Source organism: Meles meles, chromosome 1 (assembly GCF_922984935.1).
Source record: "Meles meles chromosome 1, mMelMel3.1 paternal haplotype, whole genome shotgun sequence".
Lineage (NCBI taxonomy): Eukaryota > Metazoa > Chordata > Mammalia > Carnivora > Mustelidae > Meles > Meles meles.
Window position 1 is genome coordinate 208,226,936 of NC_060066.1, and position 17,492 is coordinate 208,244,427.

General features: G+C 41.7%; 1 protein-coding gene across 9 annotated transcripts in view; it reads right to left on the reverse strand.

The window, feature by feature from the left end:
* VPS13D (vacuolar protein sorting 13 homolog D) overlaps window positions 1-17,492 on the reverse strand; it is a 256,878-nt gene that overhangs the window by 194,994 nt on the left and 44,392 nt on the right. For all 9 annotated transcript variants that reach the window (XM_046008769.1, XM_046008742.1, XM_046008734.1 and 6 more), the window contains 2 exons: window positions 15,817-15,997; window positions 4,949-5,131 (listed from right to left, as the gene is read on the reverse strand). In XM_046008769.1, coding sequence (XP_045864725.1) covers window positions 4,949-5,131; window positions 15,817-15,997 — 364 coding nt within the window. The remainder of the gene's footprint in view (window positions 1-4,948; window positions 5,132-15,816; window positions 15,998-17,492) is intronic.

A 17,492-nucleotide genomic window follows, 5' to 3' on the forward strand; every position in this document is an offset into this window, starting at 1 on the left:
GGTCAGACAGTGAAGGCAGAGCTCTCGGCCATACAAAATGCGTTACTGCTTTGCTGGAGGGGAGGGGCCTGTAATTCCAAGAGAACGTATCTACAGCAACAAGGTTCCAAAGGAATGACACCACGGTAGCGTGTCTACACTTCCTAGAAGTCACTCCGTCTGGGCTTCATTTCTCATCTCTTCAAGTAACTGTGCAAATGAAAACCACAGGAGGCTGGCCATTCCTATTATGTTTCTGTTTAAGGGCATAAAAACTAAAGGCAAATACTGAGTAACGGAAATTAATTCTACTGAAAACAAGACACGTTTTTCTTACATACTTGGTACCCTCAGTTCTCTGCTAACAGTGGAAATCTTCTTCACCCGAATGATTCAGTAACTGACTTTCAAACTTCACCCACGCCTCCCTGCTACCTGTCTGCAGGGCTTTGCCACCATCGACCCACTTTCAAGGCGTGCTGGGGGGAAGGGGAAGAACGGGTTTCCCGCCAGCACTGCCCCATGTGTTTAAGCCTCACAGCTCTGAAAAGGAGACGGTAATACTGTTCTTCCCCGTTCTCTTGAGTACAGTGATTCACCAGTAATAGGGGCGGGGGGGAAGTTCTTACTTTCCACATTTTTTTTTTTTGGAAGGCAAATTGCAAGGTAAATGATCTTAAATATTTCGACATTAAAAACCTTCCTCCCGGGGTGCCTGAGTGGCTCAGTGGGTTGAGACTCTGCCTTCGGCTCAGGTCATGATCTCAGGGTCCTGGGATGGAGCCCCACATCGGGCTCTCTGCTCAGCGGGGAGCCTGCTTCCTCTCTGCCTGCCTCTCTGCCTACTTGTGATCTCTGTCTGTCAAATAAATAAATAAAATCTTTAAAAAAAACCAAAACCTGCCTCCTTTCTTAATTTACTTAAACTCTAGAGAGTAGCTGTTGCCCTTTGACTTGATTCATCTCTACATCCTCTCTGTAGTTGGTTTAAATAAATCAATGGCTTGAGGAGATTAACTCAAAGCTTTTGAAAGGCTGACTTAGAAATTAGTTTAAACGCAGCAAACTGTGGTTGAGGAGAATGAAAGGAGAGCATACCTGAAAGTTCCAAGCCTGTGCTCGCTAAGACATGGATTTGTGTAAAACAATCCCAAGCACACTGGAGTCGGGGGTGGGGGGTGGGGGGACTCAAAGGCAAATACCACCCCATCCCCCTACCTCCCCTACCCCCCACCCCCCCTCACCCCCACAAGCTTTGATTTCAGGATTGTTTCCTGTTCTTTAACCACTGGAATGCAGACTGGACAAACCTCACACATGCAAATACATTGAAGGGAAAATGTAAATGCAAAGTGATTTTATGTGAAGAAAGTAATTCTTCACTTCATCAAGGCCTAGATCAACCGAGCCTGACTGTGCCTGTGGAAAGGTGAGCTCCACAGACAGGGTTATCTGAACACAAAGACTTGACCAAGCGACACACTCCAAGCAGCCCTTATGGAATTCTACAGAACAATCACTGGCATTTAGTGAGATAAAAGTTTGTCAAGGACTTAAGAAAATCAGATCACCAAGAAATTACCGCCTAGAGCCAAAAAAACATTTTTTTTGGTCCTTAAGAAGGCCTTTTCTAGGGGCACCTGGGTGACTCAACCATTAAGCATCTGCCATAGGCTCAGGTCATGATCCCAAGATCCTGGGATCGAGGCCCGGCATCGGGCTCCCTAATCAGCGGGAAGCCTGCTTCTCTCTCTCCCACTCGCCCTGCTTATGTTCCCTCTTCCGCTGTGTCTATCTCTCTCTCTCTGTCAAATAAATAAAATCTTTAAAAAAAAAAAAGAAGAAGAAGAAGAAGAAGGCCTTCTCTAGGCAGGAGGGAAGTGACTCGTCAAAGGGACAAAAAGGTAATCAGCAGGCTTTCCCAGGTTATGTGGTTCCCAAAGGTGTGGTTTTTCAAAGTTTTCTTTTTAGAGCATATGAATGTGAATTGACTGCTGAATCCCATAAGGTTTTTCCGAATAACCAGGGGGCAAACAGTATATTATACCTTGAAGAAAAAGCGATCCTTGTAGGCACTGCCACTTAAAATCAAATCCTCAAAAACAAATACAGGAAAAGTCTCTCATTACAATACTGCAAACTACATGCTGTCATTTGGCTTATTTAACAAAACAGAAACTCATGTGCAAAAATTTCTTCAAATACTTTAGCAGTTCTTAGAGTCTAACTTCTCAGCGCATGAGCCCATAGACAGACATAACCAATACAGAACATCAGGTCCTGTACCTTTTTAGGAAGGGGAGAGAAACAAAAATAGTATTATTCAACCTGATCACCCATTCTGGTTCTAGCTGATTTCTTCCTAAAAAATTTAGTCCTCAAAACAAAAATTTTCCACAAACAAAGATATCCTGTCGGCTCACAAGACAGCTCCAAAGAGGGGATTCAACTCTCCCTTGGGCAGTTGATGGCAGCACGCCAGGAACAAGATGTTGGAACAAAGTGTCCCAAGGTGACGGTGAGGACAACCTTCACGTGCCAACACAAGCTCTGATACATTTGTTTAATATCTAGTCATGTTGGGGTACCTGGGAGGCTCAATCGGTTAAACATCTGCCTTCAGCTCAGGTCATGGTCCCAGGGTCCTGGGATGGAGCCCCACATCGGGCTCTCTGCTCAGCGGGGGGTCTGCTTCTCCGGCTCCCTCTGCCACCTTCTTCCCTCCCCGCCAAGCTCGGGTGCTCTCTCTCTCTCTGGTCTCTCTCAAATAAATAAATAAAATCTTTTTTTAAAATCTAGTCATGTTAATTAGAAATACCTCATACTAAGGATATTTTAGAAGCGAGAACTTCTAGAAGCAGTTACCAATCTTCCTTTTCACAAATGTATCCTTCTTTGATGTTCTTTGAGACTTTGGTCAGTGAACGGCAAAACGTTTCTCTCTCAACTGCAAAAACGGACTTTCTTCATTAAGACCCGGGCTGCCAGATTCTACCAGGCCTGCTGTTAAAGACCAGTGGGGACTGATTTTATTTTTACTCTCTTAAAAAACCATACCTAAGTGGAAGGCTACTTCTTCCTATCAAAGCAGGGAAGGCCCATCATTCTGGCAGGAGGGCTTCCTGCAGCGAGGCCAACAAGCAACCGAGTCCTGAATCATCGGCTCTGCCTTCGGGCCCGACTACGAAGCTGGAGCTGTGAGGTCGACATGGGGGCGTTCTGCCCTCCGGTGCGGAGCACTGCTGCTCGGGCATCGCCCTCTGCTCTGATCACTGCATCGGGTTTCTTTGAGTGACTACAGGTGAGGTGATGCATGGACAACCCGCCCCTCAGCCCTTCGTCCAAACCCCGTCACTCTGGTCTGAACCCAAGGTTATGACACATGAACATGGCTGCCACGTGCACGCCATCTGTCTGCACCCTTCTTACTCTACCGGCTCCCACTCGCTGAGTCAAGTATTTGCAGCTCGGGATGTGTAGCTCAGTAAGAGGGAGTAAATGGATGAGTGAGAAGCAAAACAAATGAAGAAAAATATGGAGACAGTAATTTGAAAACAAAATCATTTGAGTTCAGGTATTACCAACAAATATCATCTCCTGTTACTTTCTGAACAGAGCTGAGGTTCTTGGCAACGTTCTGGTGACAACTAGAACCCTACTCACAGTTTTTCATTTTCTTTTCCTTCTACACCTAGAGAGGCAAATAGTAACTGCTCAAATTTGTATCATTTCTGTGATCATTTTTGGAGTTCTTCCCTTGAAAATTATTTTAATGAACTCAGCCACACCCCTTAGAAAATTCCAAAGAGCTACAGGTATGCAGGCCGGGGTCCGCAAGGCACATGGTAGGGACAGCCTTCCCCAGTTGACTGTCCCCACACAGGCCTAATCCTGACAGCGGCGGGTGAAGGCATAGCACAGTTGAGAGTGTATGGAAGGCAGACACACCAAGTCTGAGGCCCATGCTGTACTTGTGACTAGCTGTATTATCCAAAAGAAATGACCCACCCTCTCTAAGTCTCCATATGTTCAGCTCGAAAAATGGGGTTAATAAAACCAGATACCCTCTTAGGTTGCTAAGGAGAAAAAAAAAAAAAAGGACAAATATGTAAAGAGCTTAGCACTGGTTGGTATATAAGAAGCATCCAATGAATGTTGACTATTTACTGCTATTATTGCCAGTCGTAAGAGCTCATAATGAAATCCTGTGCACCTCCTCCTTCAAAGGCTCTCTCCCTGTGTTATTAGCTATCAGACTGAAGACGGGCATGACTAGCTGCGAATTTCAGTAAGTGCTTTTCTGACAAGCTAAAATGAATTTGTTCTTCATAAGCAAATATACTGCAAAGCCGCCATGGAAACCAGCAAGGTTCCATTAAAATACACACCCAGAACAGCAAGACCTTGTCCCGAGTTCCATCAGTGTTAGCCTCCCTGACCGCAGAGGTGGGTGGGAGGGGCTCAGGAGACCACCTCCGAAACCGACACCGTGACTTACGACATGAATGTAAAATGAAAGCGACAATCTTCGGCCCAGTCACTGCTAAACATTGTCATAAGAAATAAGTAAGAGCTAAGGTAGTTTTAAACTGTAAAGCCATATACTATATAAAATTTTATCATGAAGATATGAACGGCTTCAGATAAACCACGGGCCAAATCCCATCCTCTGAAAAAAGGCAGGTCATGTAAAAAGGTGATCACTTGTAAGGTCAGCCTGTGAGAAAAGCATCATACAGACAGAAGGTTGGTTCTGTTGGTTGTTTGCATACAACTGGTAAAGGTTATAATTTATACTATCTCTATTAAAAGGATAACTGAAATGTCAATAAAATGTCAAAAAAAATTGATCAAGCCACATACACCACAAAAGTAACAGCAGCTCCAAGTCACCTTGGGCAACATATGAAATCTTCCACTGGCACGTGGGTAGTTGGACTATCCGAGGGAACGGATATTGATGGCTCACCTTATCTTGTAAGGAGAAGGTCCCAGGAAAACCAGCAAAGAGAAACTTGTTCTTGACCTTCAACTTCCCCAAATTTGCTACAATCAGATTATTTGATCTGGAACTTTCAGGGATAAGGAGAACAGGAGCACCCGCCTCAATATCCAGGAGAACCCGTGAACAGCGCTGGGCTTGGTCTCTCACCTGAAACAGGAAGAAAAATTAACTCAGAGGCTCAATCAATGCCCTAATCTTATAACCAGATAGCCTCCGGTTCCCAAAAGTTCCATGAATTCATAATTCTAAAACAAGTGAAATCAAACAGAATACATTCCAGCACCATGGGGTTACACTAGAAATCGATAACAAGATTTCTAACAAGATTGGAAAACCCCCAAATATTTGGAAAGTAGACTACACGCTTAATAACCCAAGGGTCAGACACGAAATCGCAGGGAAACAGAAAAATATTTTGGCCTGACTGATTAAAAAAAAAAAAAAAATGGAGCATATTCAAATCTGTGGGACACACTTAAAACGGTACTTAATGAAAAATGTATAGTACAGTATTAAACACTTATTTTATGTAAAAGAATAAAGATTAAAATCAGTGACCAAAGTCTAAGAAGCTAGAAAAAGGAAAAGCAAAATGAACCTAAGTAAGCAGAAGGGGAAAAAATAATATAACGCAGAAATCAGTTATTTAGAAAACAGATGGATAATTTTTAAAAATCAATTAAACATTTATACAACACAATACCCAACAACCATAGAATATACAATCTTTCCAGGTGTACATGGCATACTCATTGATAATATGCCTGGGCCATGATACAGGCCTCGATAAGTTAATTATTTGAAAAGGCTGATAAAACCAACAAACCTCTAGCTATACCAATCAAGAAAACAGGAAGAAAACAAAAATAGTCACTTTCAGGAAGGAGTATGGGACATTGCTACAGAACCTACAAAAAAATTTTTTTTATTATTTTATTCATTTCAGAGAGAAAGGGAGAGAGCATGATTGAGTGGGAGGGGCAGAGGGAGAGGGAGAAGCAGACCCCCACTGAGCACGGAACCTGATGCGGGCTTGATCCCAGGACAGCAGGATCATGACCTGAGCAGAAGGCAGATGCTTAACCGACGGAGCCACCCAGGCATCCCCACCAGAACTTACAAATACTTAAAAATAAGGGAACCTATGAACAACTTCATGCCAACAAACTGACAATTTAGATGAAGTGGAGAGATTCCTTAAAACGCACATGCACAGGGGCGCCTGGGTGGCTCAGTGGGTTAAAGCCTCTGCCTTCGGCTCGGGTCGTGATCTCAGGGTCCTGGGATCGAGCCCTGCATCGGGCTCTCTGCTCAGCAGGGAGCCTGCTTCCCCCTCTCTCTCTCTGCCTGCCTCTCTGCCTACTTGTGATCTCTCTCTCTGTCAAATAAATAAATAAAATATTAAAAAAAAAAAAAAAGCGCATGCACAAACTATCTACGGCTAACATCAGATTTACAGAATGTTTTCCCGCTTAGATAAGAAACAAGGCAAGGAGATCCCCCCATATCACTTCTATTCAACATTATGCTAAAGTCCCTAGTCTATATAAAAAGACCTACAGGTTGGAAAGGAAAAAAATACAACTTTCTTATTCCAAACAACATAATCACCTATGGAGAAAATCCTAAAGATTTAGGATAAGTTTAGCAACAATGAAGGATAAGAGCGTGACATGTCAATATATGAAAGTTAATTATATTTCTCACACATTCAATAAACAACTGGACATTGAAATTTTCTTAAAAATTTACAATAGCATCAAAATTTCAAAGACCTAGGGATCAATTTAACAAAAAAGATGTGTGAGATCAGTAACACCATAGTGAGAGAAACTGAAGTCCTAATTAAATGGAGAGATATACCACATTAGAGGTCCAAAGACTCAATATTATTAAGAGATATATAGGGTGCCTGGGTGGTTCAGTGGGTGAAGCCTCTGCTTTCGCCTCAGGTCATGATCTCAGGATCCTGGGATCGAGCCCCGCATTGGGCTCTCTGCTCAGCAGGGAGCCTGCTTCCCCCTCTCTCCCTCTGCCTACTTGTGATCTCTGTCTAGTCAAATAAATAAATAAAATCTTAAAGAGAGAGAGAGAGTTTCAATGCAATCCCAATCAAAATCCCAGCAGATTTTACTGTAGAAAGATTTTAAAATTTGTTTTATGGAAAAGCAAAGGTCCTAAAGTAGCCAAAACAGCTCTGAAAAAGAACAAAGCTGGAGACTTACACCTCCCGATCTCCAGACACGGTGTAAAGCGACAGCTGTTAAGATGGTACTGGCATCCAATTAAACACAAATCAAGGGAACAGAATAGAAAGTGAAGAAATATACACATCCCTGTATGGTCCACTGTTTCTCAACAGATGTGCCAAGATAACACAAGGGGAAATGAACAGTCTAGACACGCACATGGGGGACAATACAGCTCCCCCCTCACTTCATACAATACACAAAAATTAATTAAAGGGACACCTGGCCGGCTCGGTCAGTAGGGCATGTATCTCTTGATCTGAGGGTTGTGAGTTCAAGCCCCATGATGGGTGTAGAGATGACTTTAAAAAATAAGAATATTTAAAAATAATTTACTTGAAATGGAAGAGATCTAAAATTATAAAACTTTGAACAGAGGACATAGGAAAAAACTTTCGCCACCTAGTGGTGGACAAAGATTCCTTTGACAAAACACAAACAGCACTAACCATAAAAGAAAAAAATTGGACTTCATCAAAATGAAAAACTTCTGCTTTTCTTGTTTTTTTAAAGATTTTATTTATTTATCTGACAGACAGAGATCACAAGTAGGCAGAGAGGCAGGCAGAGAGAGAGGAGGAAGCAGGTTCCCCGCTAAGCAGAGAGCCCGATGTGGGGCTCGATCCCAGGACCCTGAGATCATGACCTGAGCCGAAGGCAGCAGCTTTAACCCACTGAGCCACCCATGCACCCTGGAAAAACTTCTGCTTTTCAAAGAATAGTGTTAGGAAAATGGGAAAAAAGCCATAGACTGGGAGAAGGTATTCACAACACATATATCAAAGGGCTTGTACCAGAATATACAAAGAAGGAAAGAATATCAATTCTACACAAACTCTTCTCAAAATAGAAAAGGGAACACTTCCAATTCATTCCACAAGGAAAGCATTGCCCCGTTACCAAAACCAGAAGAGGCATTATTTTCTACTCCAAAAAAGAAACCTACAAACTAATATCCCTCAGGAACATAGATACAAAAATCTGTAACGAATCAAGAAAACTATAAAAATATCCCCGTAATACATAAATGAATGAATTGGCTGTTTTCCAAGAAAACTTTATAGACATGTGTATGTAGGTGCATATTCTCACAGGCCATAGTTGGCCAACCCCTAGAATAACTGAATGCTTTCCCCCTATGACTGGAGACAAGGTGAGGATATCTGCTCTCACCCCTTCCATTCAACATTGTCCTGGAAGTCTTAGTCAGTGTAGTAAGAGAAGAAAAAGAGATGAAAGGCATACAGATTGAAAGGGAAAAAGTAGGGGCACCTGAGTGGCTCAGTGGGTTAAGGTCTCTGCCTTCGGCTGGGGTCATGATCCCAGGGTCCTGGGATCGAGCCCCACATTGGGCTCTCTGCTCAGCAGGGAGCCTGCTTCCCCCTCTCTCTCTGCCTGCCTCTCTGCCTACCTGTGTTCACTCTCTCTGTCAAATAAATGAATAAAATCTTTAAAAAAAAAAAAAAGAAAGAAAGAAAAAGAAAAGGAAAAAGTAAAACTCTATTCAAAGACAACGTGATCATCTATGCAAAAAATCCTAAAGAATCTCCAAAAAGTAACTGGAACTGGTAAGCATATCTAGCAACATTGCAGGGTGTAAGGTCAGTGTCCAAAAATCAATTTTATCTCTATGTATACTCTACAGAGAATTAGAAATTGAGACTTTTTTTTTTTTTAAAGATTTATTTATTTGACAGAGAGAAATCACAAGAGAGGCAGGAAGAGAGAGAGGAAGGGAAGCAGGCTCTCCGCTGAGCAGAGAGCCCGATGCGGGACTCGATCCCAGGACCCCGAGATCATGACCCGAGCTGAAGGCAGCGGCTTAACCCACTGAGCCACCCAGGCGCCCCAGAAATTGAGACTTTTTAAATATCACTTATAAAAGCATCAAAAATATAAAATGCCTAGGGATCAATTTAATCAAAGGTGCGTTAAGACCAGTACATTTAAAACTACAAACACTCCTGAGAGAAACTAAAGACCTAAATAAATGGAGAAAATAGGCCACACTCAAACAAAAGATTCAACAGTACGAAGATGTCAATTCTCCGAAAGTTGACCTGCGGATCCAACACAATCCCAGTCAAAATTTCAGCAGGCTTTTAGAATCAGCTTGTCACTTTCTCTAACAAAGCCTGCTGAAATTTTGATACAGAAACTGACGAGCGGACTCTAAAACCCACATGAAAAAGCAAAGCATCTAGAATAGCAAAAACAATTTTTTAAACTTTTTATTTTTTGGGGATGATTTTTGTTGTTTTTTTTTAAAGGCAGCTCCATTCCCAATGTGGAGCCCAAACGCGCCAATGTGGAGACCAGGAGTCACGTGCTGCACCGCCTGCACCAGCCAGGTGCCCCACCAGAACAATTCTGAAGGCAGTTCCTTATAAAGCCAACCACACAGTTCCCGCCCGGTGCGGCAATTCCTCTTTCGGTCTTTACTTACGAGAAATGAAAACATACAACCACACAAAGATCTCAACACAAGTGTCCACAGCAGTTTGATTCACAACAGCCAAAAACTTGAAACGACCCAAATGAACATAAAGAGGGTGAATGGACAAATTGTATGACATGCAACGAACAGAGTACTACTTGCCAATAAAAGGAAACCACTCTGCTGCTACTTGCAGCAGTATGGACGGAGTTCAAAGCACTGTGCCAAGTGAAAAAAGCCAGACACAACTATGCAGAACGATTTCATTTATAGAATATTCTAAAAGGAAAAAAAAACCCAGAAAAGAAAAAAAATGGCAGAACTATTCTGACGGAAAACAGACCAATGGCTGCCAGACACAGGGACTGGGAGACTGTTTGCCTAGGGAAACAAGGAGACTTTGTGGGTAACGGAAATGTTCTAAAAATCTGGATGTGACTGGGGTTACAAGACTATACAACTGTTAAAACTCATTGAATTGTACTCTTAAATTGCTTAATTTTACTGTAAGCAAATCATACCACAATAACGATGACAAAAAGTACAGTCCACTAATATAATGAAATGTTTCTCATGTATTGATCAGTGAAAATACAGATTACAAAACAGTGAGAACAAGACAGTCTTAATTTTCTACTTAATCACTTTTTTATTGATTTTATTATCTATAAAAAACATTTATTAGGGCAATCCTGTTGAGGCCCCTCACTTCTGAGAGCTTTTTCTGGATCTTCACTTAATAAACTTCTATCACTTTACTCACCAAAACAAAAAAATTTCTTTTTAAAAAAAGAAAAAATATAGCCGGGGCACCTGAGTGGCTCAGTGGGTTAAGCCTCTGCCTTCGGCTCAGGTCATGATCTCAGGGTCCTGGGATCGAGCCCCGAGTCCAGCTCTCTGCTCAGCGGGGAGCCTGCTTCCCCACCTCTCTCTCTCTGCCTGCCTCTCTGCCTACTTGTGATCTCTCTCTCTCTGTCAAATAAACAAATAAAATCTTTAAAAACAAAAAAAAAAGAAACATTTATAACATAAAAAAGCTCTTCTTTCTTTGGTGTTAAGCACACAAGTCAGGAGAATTCACAACACAATAAATAGCGTTTTCACTTTCTAACCACAGATGATTTGTTGGTATTGTCTATCAACCCATGACTACTGCCTGTTTGCTTTGTTCTTTGAGTAAATTTTAGAATTACAAATTAATTCATATTCACTGTAGCCAAGTTAGAAGGGAAAGTCAAACAAATAGAAGGAATCTGGTACAGCGTAACGTCACCCCCAGAGATCAAGGCTGTTGCCATTTTGGCAGGTTAGTGCAGGCTCTCCAAACGGGAACTCTGAAGTCTGTCTACCTGAGTCGAATCCCCGCCCTGGTCCCTCAGAAGTCTGGCCAGCCTGGGTAACTCCTTAGCTCTCTGGATCTCCCTCTCCTTACCTGCGAATGGGAGGAATTGTAGGCCCTACCTTCGGAGCCATTGGAAGGATGAAATGACCCCACCCACGTGTGGACGCGGAAGCACTCACCTAAGAGCAGGCAAGTCTACTGCAAAACCAAAGCACTGAAAGCACATAGCCTTACTCTTTCAACACGCCTTCATAGTTCCATGTTACCTGGATCCCCATTAAGAGAAAAGCTGAACCAAAGTTCCAGGCAAGCGGAGTTAAGAACTACTGTTTTCTGGGGCGCCTGGTTGGCTCAGTCGGTTAAGCATCTGCCTTTGGCTCAGGGTCCTGGGATCGAGCCCCGTACTGGGCTCCCTCGTCAATTAGGGAACCTGCTTCTCCCTCTCCCACTCCCCTGCTTGTGTTCCCTCTCACTCTCTTTCTCTGTCAAATAAATAAATAAAATCTTAAAAAAAAAAAGAAGAAGAAGAATTACTGCTTCCTCACTGATGAAATGGCAATAATGCATCTGCCCACCACTCCCTCACTGGTTATAATCATAACTAATTATATTTTCTGCTGGGTTATATCATCTCACTAAAACACGAGCTCCATTAAGGCAATCACCTTGTCTTCCTTGTTTTCCATTATGTTCCTAGCACTGGCAGACTCTGACAGATCATTTGTCAATGAACATTCACGAAATAATTCACAGAAATGAACAAACAGGTTGTACCAAGGATCAGATGGGATGTGTGCGAGCACTGTGACAGCTCCCGAGCATCGTGACTACACCACTCAGCGAGCAGACAGCGGACTTATTTTGTTTCTCCATTTTCCTCTATCGGAGTCAGCAGAACAGCAAGACGAACTTGCTACTGGTCAAACAGCTTCTACTGGCAACACCCGGGCTCCAGATTCTTGTACCAAGATTTCAAAACTCCAATACCACATCTTCGCTCCGCCAAAATCCTGCACTGCCAGTTGCTCAGTAAATGAAGAATTTTAACAAATATATGAAACAACACGTAGAGCAGAAGATGCAGGAAAACCGTATCGTGCTTCTGGGATAAAAATAAATTCACACTTGGCCCAGTTGAGGTACGTGATGCTCTTATAATTTCAAACATCATGATTAAAAAGAAACGTCAAGTGCGACTCGATCATTATTTACGGACCCTGGAAAATACAGGAATAAAAATGCAGCTTCAAGTCAAAGGTAGAGCATACCACCTGTCATCAGGAAAAAGGTATTTAAATTTCAAGAGCCTCAATTTTACCAGCAAATAAAAGTATGTCTTTAGCTCTCTCCATACATCTAAGTGTGCAAAATCTTAAGCCCAGGGGGTTCAAATAGCTAGGATTAAAGATCTGGAGAAGATCAGCTTTTCCTCAGAGTCCATGCACTTGGCACTGTTCAAAACGGAAGATCATTCCTTCACTGCTTGTCTTACCTAACTTGGTATCACAAAACTTCAAAGATTGACCTGTTTAATTTCTGCCTAACCCAGGAAATTAAACCCAATTACACACTAATGTACAATGTCTAACTTCCTACCCCTAGTGATTCCTCACAGTATCACTGCTGCTTAAACCACGCAGGTGAAAACAATCATGTAAGGGTACATGATTCTACTAGGCAACATTTATTAAAAGTATCAAATTGAGAGTCACAAAAATGTTCATCCCTTTGACCACACAATATCATTTACAGGATTCGATATTATAAAAATAATTCAAAAAATGAAAAAAAAAAACTAGGTACACAATGCTATTCAAAACTGGAAGCAACTTAAATATTAAAAAGCAAGGAAATGGTTAAGTACACTGACTTAGATGGATTATACAGTTACCAAACAGGATCACTACGAAAAATGCAAAGCAAAATGGAAACAGATTATGAAAAAAGGTTAACACGATGGCTTTCAAAAGTGTATGCATAGGGGCACCTGGGTGGCTCAGGCATTAAGCATCTGCCTTCAGCTCAGGTCATGATCCCGGGGTCCTGGGACCGAGTCCTGCAATGGGCTCCTGCTCAACAGGGAGCCTGCTTCTCCCATTCCTACTCCCCCTGCTTGTGCTCCCTCTATCTCTCTCTCTGTATCAAATAAATAAATAAAATCTTTAAAAAAAAGTGTATGCATAAAATTAACACATTTTACATTACTGTATGTACTGTATGCTATTCCTCGATTTAAATATTTTTTTTAAAAAGCATAGGGAGGTGGAATTAAAATTTTAAAAATTATTTTAAAAATAAGAAGTAAAAATAAAAGGCATAAGTAAACCACAAATAAAATGGCATTTTGCACCATTATTGGTGCAAAATAAAAAGGTTAACGAGTGTTGGATATGAATTACAGGATATGAATTCATACAAGGATATGAATTAAAAGGAATTCTTATAAATTGTCAATGGGAATGTATAATGGTTTTGGGAAACAATATGGCACTATCTTGTAAAGCTAAACACATGTATACCCCCTGGGCCAGAAGTCGTGCTTGGAGAAACTCTTACATGCGTGCGCTAAGAGACATAGTGCACAACAGCAAAACACTGTAAACAACGAAATGTTCAACAGGGAAACGGATAAATCTGTTCTACACGCAATGAACCATAACACTGAAATTAAATGTAAGGCAATCACATGTAACAGCCTTAATGTATCTAACCAAATGAAAAAATGAAAATGGAAAAAAAAAAAAGCAAGCAATAGAACATTAAACACAGCCTAATACCATCTTTTAAAAGATCAAAACAAATGAAATAAGATGTAATACGGAAACTTCTGTTTGAGGGACCACAAGACCCAACAATCAGGAGAGCAGTTGCCTACGGAGCTGGCAGCAATGAGATGGGGAAGGAACACGTGCAGCGGCATTAGCTATGCTGTAATTTTCATTCATTTCCCAAATGTTCGAAACTGACCTGCTAGAGATATTCTTTTCTATGTGTCAAATACTAAATTTGTTTTAAAAGTTTCTGAAGAGAAAAAAGGTTACATACTCTATGATTACAACCATGGAAATATGCATAGGGAGAAACTTAAGAAACAATGAAAACAAATTAAAACATACCTGGGTACTAGGACACTGGTAAGATTGACCCTTTTTTCCCATAGTCCCTATAATTTGTGCTTTTACAGACAGATAGATAGATTGATCGACTGATTTCTTTTTAACTAAATAGGTTCCATGCCCAGTGTGGAACCCAACACAGTCCTTGAACTCACAACCCTGAGACCAAGACCTGAGCTGAGATAAAGAGTCAGAGGCTTAACCAACTGAGCCATGCAGGCACCCCTGTGCTTTCATATTTTTTAAAAATTATATTCCCTCGAAGATATACAGGAAACAGGTAACATTAATTATTTCCAGGAAGAGAAACTGGGTGATTGAGGAAAAGTAATTGAGACGGAAACTTTTCTCCAAATGTCCTTTTACATTGATTCTATATGAAATCAACATGAAACATATTCAAAAAATTTAAATAAAATTAGATTAAACTTTTTAAAATGTTGCCACTATAAAGACAGCACCTATTTAATTATAATCTCTTACTTGATGAAGCTTAAAAATAAGTAAGTTTTACAAAGGACTGTACTGTAAACATTTTCTGTGGTTCCCAAACTCTGTGCCAAGACACCATATGACACTGCCACGCAGGTCCCTGCTACCAGGACATTTCAAATTTTTGAGGCAAACACATCAACTGTTGGACACTGCACATACTAGACTAAGGTAGTTCACGTTCAATGTTAGATCATGCTACTTTCCTTTCAATGACACGGCACCTTCGCAAAGCGGGGTCTCTGGCAGCTGCTGTGATAAAGAGCAGGGCCATGAGACGATGAATGAGCACTGTCGTGTCCAGCCTGGTCCTAAGTCTGAGAAGCTGAAAGGTGCCCGAGGGCACTTACATCCCTGCTAGCAAGTTATTTATTTACAAATGGGATAAAAATATAACTTTCAAAAAAAAAAAAAAAAAAATATAACTTTCACTTATATGTTATTTTTTAAACAGCTACTGAGTCATTAAGACTTGTGTACGTACTTGTTTAGATTTAACTACTTTTTTTTTAAGATTTCATTTATTTATTTGAGAGAGAGAGGATGAGCACAAGTGGGTTGGGAGTGAGGCAGAGAGAGAAGCAGACTCCCCACCGAGCAGGGAGCCTGATGCGGGGCTCGATCCCAGGACTCTGGGATCATGACCCGAGAAAAAAGGCAGACAGATGCTTAACCGACTGAGCCACCCAGGCACCCCTAGACTTAATTACTTTTTAAACGGAAAAACCATTAGGTATGTCTTTGGCTGAGGACGTGCTGTGGAAATATTTCCAAAACACTAAGAGAACCATGAACGAAGAAGCTAGGAACTGCTAATCTATTTGGAAAAAACTCTCTTTATATAACTGGTATGTCCCTTGGAAACACTTTCCAAGACAAGTGTCTCTACTGAAGTACTAAAAGGGACCAGAAGTCTTAAGTGTTAGCCATAAATTCCATTTATCTTCTTTAGAGGAAGCTAAAGCTAAATCGTAGAGGTCACTAACACACGACAAGAAGAAGGAGGAACGGAAGCTCTCCAATTACAGAAAGACTCCTGCAGATAATCGGCTACACGGAGGACACTAGTAAGCGTAAAATTACCTAAAGAACTTTCCTTTTTGCAGTGAAATTTTCCAGACTTTTTCTCTAGAGGCTTAAAAGTTCTATTGATCAGTCAAACAGGAAAAGCTACTTGGGGAAATGAGCCGTCCTACCGTCTGCCCCTCGATGGCGGCTCGCTGGCGCCCCAAGACATCCTGCAGCTGCGTGAAGTGCTGGACGAAGGCCACCACCTCAGCCTGGAAGCGCTGCGTGTGCACATACTGCACGGAGGCCATCTGGAGGCTCACTCGCATGTCGTGTTCTCTCCGGAGCAGCGGGTCAGGCCGGCCGTATCTGGGAAGAAGCGCGGAATTGTGACTAGGCAGCCAGACACAAGTCAGTATTGAAAGAAAACAGGCTCACGCAGGGGTTTCCCCTAGAAAGCTGCTGTAACTAGTGAAATGCCACTCTGCAATCCGGTCTGACAAAGCAGACTCCAACAGTCGCTCCTCTCCGGAGCTGCGGCAAGGATGAGGATGTGAAATGCAAGTCTAGGGTGAAGGCCACGGCTGTGCGAGCCTCCCTCTGGGTTCCAGAACTCCCCCAGCAGCCACCTGCGGCTCACACCGCTCACTAGCGTTCTTTCCCAGCCTTTAGGGAAAAGTGAAAAACTGTAACGATATGGACTCGAAAGATAAAAAGTACGTCCAAGAAACAAGGGCGAAAGAACATTAAGCGACACAATCAGTGTTTCTGGGGAAAACTTGTCTCTTGGAGGCAGAAAGCTGTCTTCTTTTTGCTTCATGAAATGGAGGCCAAAGAGGTTTAGCCTCTACATTCCAAAACAGATTAGAAAACGTTTATGAATGGTTTTCAATTTAAAAGCCATGGCATCGGGATGCCTGGGTGGCTCAGTCAGTTAAAAGCCATGGCATCATTTAATAAATTATACAGGACACAGTCCCAGGGGCAAGAAACTCACATTTGCTTAAGCACCTATTTTGTGCCAGGCAGACAGTTAGGACTTTTATATTAATTACCCCATTTATCATAGAATTATACCACTTTGGGCACCTGGGTGGCTCAGTGGGTTAAGCCTCTACCTTTGGCTCAGGTCATGATCTCAGGGTCCTGGGATTGAGCCCCGCATCGGGCTCTCCGCTCAGTGGGGAGCCTGCTTCCCCCCCTCTCTGCCTGCCTCTCTGCCTACTTGTGATCTCTGCATGTCAAATAAATAAATAAAATCTTTAAAAAAAAAAAAAAAGAGTTACACCACTGTGGTAGGTAATGATATAAACACGTCAATCTACATTCCCAGGAGAGTGTGATATACTTTCCCTCGAAAATGAAAAAAAAAAAAGTCCTCAGACATCTTTGGGGACAGTTTTTCTCAACTCTAGTTAAACATTAGAATCACTTTAGCAAATTTTTTTTTTTTTTTTAAAAAAAGACCTAGGACAGAATATTTGGGGGCAGAGCTTAATACCTATTTTTTCCAACAGCACCCCCAAATGTTGAAAACCCACCATTTTAAACTTTCAGCCTTCTGAAGAAACCATTCTTTAAACACTACATAGGTCCAAAAATGCCTTCTAAACTCTAAAACTGAAAAAATTCAATGCGGATTGTCTTTATACAGAAAAAAATGTGTAATATCATTTAACATCCACATCTTCAACAACTTTTTCAGGCTGAAATCATTCCAGAACCTTGAGAGCTGGATGGAAACTGATCTACCTTTGTCCCTTCAATGTCCCTTCGATATTTAGATAGAAAAACTGATTCGTGGAAATTCAGTGACTTGCTTAAGGTCACATAACAAATGAGCGCAAAGCCAGCAGGAGAACCC